At 38.8% G+C, this 7,942-nt stretch overlaps 1 protein-coding gene across 1 annotated transcript; it reads left to right on the top strand.

Moving 5' to 3' along the window:
• The first annotated feature begins 447 nt into the window (after nt 1-447).
• LOC135117590 (32 kDa beta-galactoside-binding lectin-like) lies at nt 448-6,500 on the top strand. The gene is made up of 8 exons (XM_064037032.1): nt 448-572; nt 3,092-3,152; nt 3,390-3,478; nt 3,692-3,878; nt 4,664-4,792; nt 5,258-5,355; nt 5,574-5,763; nt 6,237-6,500. Exons 2-8 carry the CDS (start codon nt 3,132-3,134, stop codon nt 6,345-6,347), a joined length of 825 nt encoding a protein of 274 aa, XP_063893102.1. The 5' UTR covers nt 448-572; nt 3,092-3,131; the 3' UTR covers nt 6,348-6,500.
• The last annotated feature ends 1,442 nt before the right edge of the window (nt 6,501-7,942 follow it).

The raw sequence follows: 7,942 nt of genomic DNA, 5'->3' as shown, positions 1-7,942 counted from the left end.
ACTTTCCTTAACTTTTCCATAATGTATTAATTTACAATGCAAAGAATAACAAACAGTTTTTCCTCCTTGCCGACAATTTAAGAAATCTATTTATGTCCGACCACATTTTTGAATTGACTAGCTAGATAATATGTAGATAGATAACTATGTGCATCGGGCGCCTAGTCGGCATCGTCAAGGTTGTGTTCGAAATATAATTCAGTATACTGGCTATTGCTCGTGAGCTTATGAATTCGACAGTTTATTGAACTCAAAGGATATCATATTGTGATGAACACACTGGTCAGAATATTTCGGAGCTTCATTAGTCTATTTTATTATATCAGTTTTCAATAGTTTATCGTACATATTGTATACTAAACTTTATGATTAGTTTACTGAGATAGATTTCGGAACACAGCCCAAATTATGCTGCCGCCCGCACCCCGCACACAAGTGTTTGCCATGTAACCAACCAGTCCGCTGGAGCTCAATCAGTGCTTACTATTTCACCGACCTTGGTCGAGAGCAGTTGACAAAAACATAACTTTTTGAAAACATTAGTTTATTCAGTACTCAGACTAAGAACTTTGGTAAGTTATAAAGTGTTTTGTGACACATTTAAATGTGCGTATTTTTCTTCTTCTTCTTCGTCCTGCCCTGTTCCTAATTTTATTTGGGGTCAGCGCAATATGTCATTCTCTTCCATTTTCCCGTCACTAGTCATACTGACACTCACTCCCTTCCTATTCATGTCATCTTTCAGGCAATCCATCCATCTTTTCTTAGGTCTTCCTCTTCCTCTCCATACTTAGCACACACTTTGTTGCATGCCTATCATCCCTCCTCATTACATGTCTATACCATGACAATCTTCTACTACTCATCTTTTCTGTAACTGGCGCTACTTTCAGACTTCCTCTGTAATCATTCCTCACTTTATCCATTCTTGTAACACCACACATCCATCTCAGCATTCTCATTTCTGCTATATGCACTCTCTTCTCATCCCTTTTTCTTATTACGGATTTGTAAATTTTGCCCTTCAGTTTGATCCGCGGGTCACAGACAGTGCTAGTTACCTGTCGCCACTTCAATACTTCATTCATCCAGTATTGATCCGATGCGTAACGTCCCTGTCCACCTCACCGTCACTTTGGACGAGTGAACCAAGGTACCGGAAGTCAGAGCAGACTGGTAGGAGCATGCCGGCTAGGGTCATGGTCATGGCTCCTGAAATACCGCCAAAATCACATTGCAGGTGTTCGGTTTTGCTCCTGCTCACCTTTAAACCTACTGTGTCCAGTCTTAGCCGCCATGCCTCCAATCTACTCTGAACCTCTGGCCCACTGTCCCCCACCAGAACAATGTCATCGGCGAAAAGCATACACCAGGGAGCCTCCTCCTATATGTCTGCTGTTAGCGCGTCCATTACCAACAGGAATAGATAAAGGCTGAGAGTCGACCCCTGATGTAAGCAACAACTACACTGAAACTGGTGGTAGTGCCCGCTGCGGACCGGACTTGTGTACTGCATCTGCCGTACATCGCTCGAATTAACTGCACATACTTCCCTGGTATACCTTTCTCCTCAAGGGCTCACCACAAAACCTCACGAGGCACCCGGTCATATGCCTTCTCCAGGTCAACGAGACACACCATATGCAAGTTTTTCGGTGCTGTGAGATTATAGCTTCGCCTGGTATTACCCTAGTCTTTGATATTCTTTAAACTACTGACCAAAAAGTAGTATATTTGTGTGACGTGGTGACCGCTTTTATAAGTGATGAAATGTGCGGATTTTTCTATTAGCTGCAATTCCCGTTGGAATCGATCCAGCGTAAAAATAAACAGTATTTTTTTTCTATTTTTTGGTACAACAAAAAAAACTATATTTACTAACTCATGTTGAGAACAGAGTTGAACCTAGTTTCATCGGATGCGCCTCAGTTGATAGCTCATTTATTTTTATGGTGGCGTTCTGACGAAGATATATTCGACATTTTAATATCCTCACTTTAATTGAGGATACTAAATTGTCGTATACTTCCAAAATACTTCCAAAACCACATACATTTCAATTATGTAACCGTAATAAAAAGGCAAGTACCAATGTAACTTTTCTAAGTTTGTATGTACTTTCTGAGTATAACTTAAGACACCATAGACTGTGTTTCGGATGGCACGTTAAACTGTAGGTCCCGGCTGTCATTGAACATCCTTGGCAGTCGTTACGGGTAGTCAGAAGCCAGCCAGTAAGTCTCACACCAGTCTAACCAAGGGGTATCGAGTTGCCTGGGAAACTGGGTCGAGGAGGTCAGATAGGCAGTCGCTTCTTGTAAAGCACAGGTACTCAGCTGAATCCGGTCAGACTGGAAGCCGACCCCAACATGGTTGGGAAAAAGTCTCGGAGGAAGAAGTAACCGTAATAAAAAATAATCTATCGACTGAGGCGCATCTGATGACACTAGTTTCATGTCATTTGATGATTTTTACCGTCGTTAAAAAAAAAGGTGGGGACGTTTTTAGGCATCGTCCTTTCCTGTAATACTAACAGTTTGGCGGCTATATTCCGGCTCTTTAATTCACTCGCACTAATTAATATAATTTAATATTAACAATCATTCATTCTGACTCCCTCACTCTTCGTCACTCGTTTATAAAAACAAAACGATTGTAAAATTTTAGTCAATTTGTTCTTAGTATATGGCAAAAATAATCGAAGCCAATAAGTCTGATACTAGACTAACCTAGGGATATTGGGTTGCCCGGGTATAATTGAAGAGGTTAATTAGATAGGACAGTCGCTCCTTGTAAAACACTGGGACTCAGCTGCAACCAGTTAGACAAGACGCCGACCCCCGCATAGTTGCCCCCGCCCCCGCCCCCCAAGAAGAGATTCAAATACATATTTGTAATTTTATCGCGGCTATATTAAAATTGTTTAACCGCGATAAACTTCGTTAAAATAGTATATTTCAATGTCTATTATTCGCGTAAGTGTCAAAACTCAATATGTGTAAATTGTTTTTTACTCATTTCACCTACTAAAGTTATCATCAGAAACTTGATGTTATCACTCGCGGCAATTACAGCACAAATATTTTTTTAGTTGCAGTTTTGAAGGGATCGCAGCGAAACGGCGAGACACAATGATATCCATTTACGACCCTGTGAGTATTTTTTAAACTTCTTTAATATACGTATAAACAAATGTACAAGACAACGCTAACAGATCTATTATTTTAATCTACTACACAATCATTTATCAAGTTTCCCTAACCACGATAGATGCCCATTTTGGGGACACACTTTTAACTCTTCAACGAGCTCGCGAGCCATGTTTTCCTTCGCCATGGTTCAAGTATGCAAGTGTACCTACCTATTAATCAAAACTTCTGTTTCACCAGGATCTGCCATGCGTGCACAAAATAGCTGTTGATATAACCAATGACAGCAAGATCAGGATACAAGGAAGCTTACCACATGATGCTCACAGGTACGTCTTCTCATCCCAGATCAATAATAATTTGACACTGCAACTGGCAAATATATGTCTTATTTTAACATCAGTTACGCGCTCCAGCCACTGGTCAATTTAACATTTCTATATATTTTAAAGTAATATCTTGGCCCGATGATAACAATCACAATAGAAAAGTCCATCGTATACAATAACAACGTCATATTTTTCAACGTGTAATCTTTACAGATTCTGGATAGATCTCAAATGCGGTGATGACGTCGCATTCCACATCAGCAGATTCGACGAGATGGAGATAGTTCGCAACACCTACAGTGCCGGAATTTGGGGGGAAGAAGAGAGGAGCGGGGGTATGCCCCTTTGCAGAGGAGATAACTTCGATATGCTGATCGCGTCTGATGAAGAATCTTTTAGGGTAAGACGGAATCTCATCTGGAACATTCTTTAGTGAATTTGATTAGTCGAAGAGGGCGACCGATGGACTGTGTGAAACTGTAGAAAGGTTGTTAGTTGTTACTGAGTTGACGTTGGATAGAGAATTATGGAAGTATACATGCTGTGCCGACTCTTGATGGAAGAATAAGTGTGCAGGGTACCTAATCAACAACACTACTCTTTTTCTTTTGATGGGAAATCATCAATAAAACGACCCCTCCCGCTGTGAGTTAGTAGCGTGAGGGAGTGTCAGACTCTTACTGACTAAAAGCCTGTTCCTCCTAAAGCCCATGCCCATTATGGTCCAGGGTCGCGGTAACTTTTTAGAACAATCCTGCACCTGCAGCCCCGAACAACACTGCTCTTACATTTTAATGGAGCGAAATCTTAAAGCAGACGTTACAGCCTTTTTATCGTGCCACTGCTAGGCACAGGCCTCCTCTCACACGTAGAAGGATTGAGCGTTAATCACCACGCTTACTCAATGCGGTTTGGTGATTTCAGACTTAATAGTCCAGGTTTGCTCGAGTGTTTTCCTTCACCTTACCAGCTTTTTTTTGGTGTCCAAGATATACTTAGACAGTACATACAAACTTAGAAAAGTTGCATTGGTACTTGCCTGACCTGGAATCGAACCCACGCACTCATACTTGAGAGGTTGGTTCTTTCACCAGTAAGCCACCACGACTTAAAGCCTACAAACACACAATAGAATTAATGAAGCAACTCGATGTTAATTACAATTAATCACATTTGAATGTACAGGTGTCCATCAACGGGCAGCACTTCTGCGAGTATATTCATCGCATCGAGTACGATCGCATCACTCACCTGGTCGTCTTTGGCGACGTCAAAATTATAAGGTGCAATATTGTCGCACCGTCCCAAGATCCCGTGAGTTTTATATGTACATCCATTTCTTTTAATGCGAGATTGCAAAGTCTACCAAAGAAATATTTCTTCAGGTTTAGTCTAGCAATTAGTACCAAATTACTGAACACATACGAACATATTTAAAATGTCCGCTAAAAACCGTACGACCGCAAAAAAGCTAGCAATAGAGTTGCGCCGACATGTAGGTACCTACACATTTTTGTTCACCAACAAATATTATATTAATATTCAAATATAGGTACAAATGTATCTATACTAATATTATAAAGAGGAAAACTTTGTTTGTTTGTTTGGTTGTAATGGATAAACTCAAAAACTACTGGACGAATTTTAAATATTCTTTCACCATTAGAAAGCTAAATTATCTGCGAGTAACATAGGCTATATTTTATCCCTGTGCGGGCAGTAGCTCCCACGGGACGCGGGTGAAACCGCGGGAAAACGGCTAGTTAATCATAATTTCAGTATGGCCAGAATATGCAGTGCGTGCATAAAATACCCGGTGGCATATGCAGTAGCAATAAGATCAGAATACAAGGAAGCATACCACATGATGCTCACAGGTAGGTCTTCTTATCTCAGATCAGTTTGACACTGCAACTAACAAATAGTAAAATGTATGTCTTATTTTAACGTCAGTTGCGCGCTCCAGCCACAGGCTAATAAAGATTTCTGTTTATTTTCCAGTAATATCTTGTCACGATAATAAACAACCACAACAGAAAAGTAATTAAGTGCTGTGGTCTACAACGTCAGGTTTTTCAACGTGAAAACTTTACAGATTCACGATAAATCTGAAATGCGGTGCTGACGTCGCATTCCACATCAACCCTAGATTCGACGAGATGGAGATAGTTCGCAACACCTACAGTGCCGGATTTTGGGGGAAAGAAGAGAGGAGCGGGGGTATGCCCCTCCGCAGAGGAGGCAACTTCGATATGCTGATCGCGTCTGATGACGAATCTTTTAGGGTAAGACGGAATCTCATCTGGAACATTCTTTGGTCAATTTGATTAGTCGAAGAGGGCGAGCGATGGACTGTGTGAAACTGTAGAAAGGTTGTTAGTTGTTACTGAGTTGACGTTGGATAGAGAATTATGAAAGAATACATGCTCCGCAGACTCTTGATGCAAGGATGCAGGGTATTCAACGACACTACTTTTTTCTTTTGATGGAAAATTATCAAATAAACGACTCTTCCCGTTGTGAGTTAGTAGCGTGAGGGAGTGTTAGACTGTTACTGACTAAAACCCATCATGTTCCTTCTTAAACATTTTAGGTCCCAGGGTCGCGGTAACTCATTGGAACAGTCCTGTACCTGCGTCCCGAACAACACTGCTCTTACATTATAATAAAGTGAATTATTAAAGTATATTTAAGAATTAATTTAGCACCTTGTTTTAAAATATAATTATTATTGTTTTTGTATTTTGTTTATATACAGGTAGCCATCAACGGGCAGCACTTCTGCGAGTTTGTTCATCGCATCGGGTTCGTGCACATCGACCACCTGGTTGTGTACGGCGACGTCAATATAAAACTGATCAGCTTATAAAACTGTAAAACCTTTTCTATTTATGTTTAAGATTTGTATAAAACTGTATTTTACGTGAAATGTATAACGGAGTACCAGAAGTGGTTAGAATCTTCGTTACACTTGCATCTTGTCAGTAGTAATTTAGTAGTTAAAAATGTAATAACATCATTAGTTACTACTTTCTTTGATAAAAATATTACCCAAAAAACAAAATAGTTAAAAAAAATGAAAAATGAGAATAATCAACAGATCCATATACCATAAGTAAGGACTGTGCAAGAAAGTTATTAAGTTTAGAATTATTGATTCTTACAAGATGAGCTATTGTGACATTTGGAATTGCAAAGAATGTTTGATTTCTTGCATTTACAACGTTTTGAATATCATCTCCTTCTTTAATAGTCTGTTGACAAAAATATATTTATTCAGTTTAAAGATATAGAAAGCAAGAGCGTAAGTATTACACGCAGATATTTTTCGAAAGCCACAAAAGTCTACTTTTTAGTTTAGACCTGGCCTACAATCACACTAAACACAAATTGAAAACTAATAAAAACCTCATCCAATATCCAATAAAATGCGCTTCACGCAAAAAGTTTCAAACAAATAGGTTTTATTTAGCATTCCCGGTGCGTTCCGTTTCACTCAGCCGACGCCGCCCAATCAGAGTTGTAAAAAGTAAAAGTGTCGAATTGAAAAGTCCTACGTTACGAATCAGGATGAGAAATATAGAAGCCTAGGTAGATCTATCATTGTACATATGTAGGTTTTTTTTTAAGTTCAAGTGTTCTTTATCATCTTTCTTGATTTGTACCTATCTCTGTTTTTCAATTTGGTTACCTATTAATAAGTATTACTATAGGTACCTACCATAGGGAAATAATATTGCAACAAAGGTCACCATTAATTTTCACTGTAGATTGAAGTTCTACTTTGTTAATTCACTTAAAATAGGTATTCACCAGAAAAAAATATAATACCATTTCGATCAGCACTATTTATAGGCACCTAAAAATTACATTTTACTATTTTTAGGTGAAACATTGAAAGACTCCGCACCAAATTCATTCCGTTGAAAGTTAAAAAAGTCACTTAAAAGTCCGTCCCAAACCACGCAGACTGTTTGAAATTAAAAAAGAATTCAATTCAAATTTGGAATTCTTACAGGGGCTGGGGTTGCCACCTCTCGGCAAACTTTACCCATAACATGTAAATGGGGAAAGTTTCGGCTAATTGCTTGCAAGACTGTCGCCAGACGGGCTGTACTCAGTTAATTAAAGCTACAATCTTTAAAACGACATTTACTAAGTAAGAATTTTGTTAGTTTTTGATATGTTCGATTATATTTTGGTAGGTAGGTGTCTATATATTTTTTTTTAAAACATACAATAGGTAATTAAATACCACAAAATTCGGAATGCATTATTTAACATTATGTTTTCTAAGTATATTAATCGATTATTTGGGGATTTGTTGGGGACAAATAACTTGGCTGCGCTGAAGTCAGTCACACAGTTTGACTTATTTACAGCTATTAATAGCCAACCTCTTATTTACCAAACTATATTGGGACAGCAAAATGCTTTTTTTAACTACTTTTTATTTAGGCATAC

This window comes from Helicoverpa armigera, chromosome 11, assembly GCF_030705265.1.
Source record: "Helicoverpa armigera isolate CAAS_96S chromosome 11, ASM3070526v1, whole genome shotgun sequence".
In the NCBI taxonomy this organism is placed as follows: domain Eukaryota; kingdom Metazoa; phylum Arthropoda; class Insecta; order Lepidoptera; family Noctuidae; genus Helicoverpa; species Helicoverpa armigera.
The sequence above is the reverse complement of the archived record's forward strand: the minus strand, read 5'-3'. Positions and strand labels throughout refer to the sequence as shown.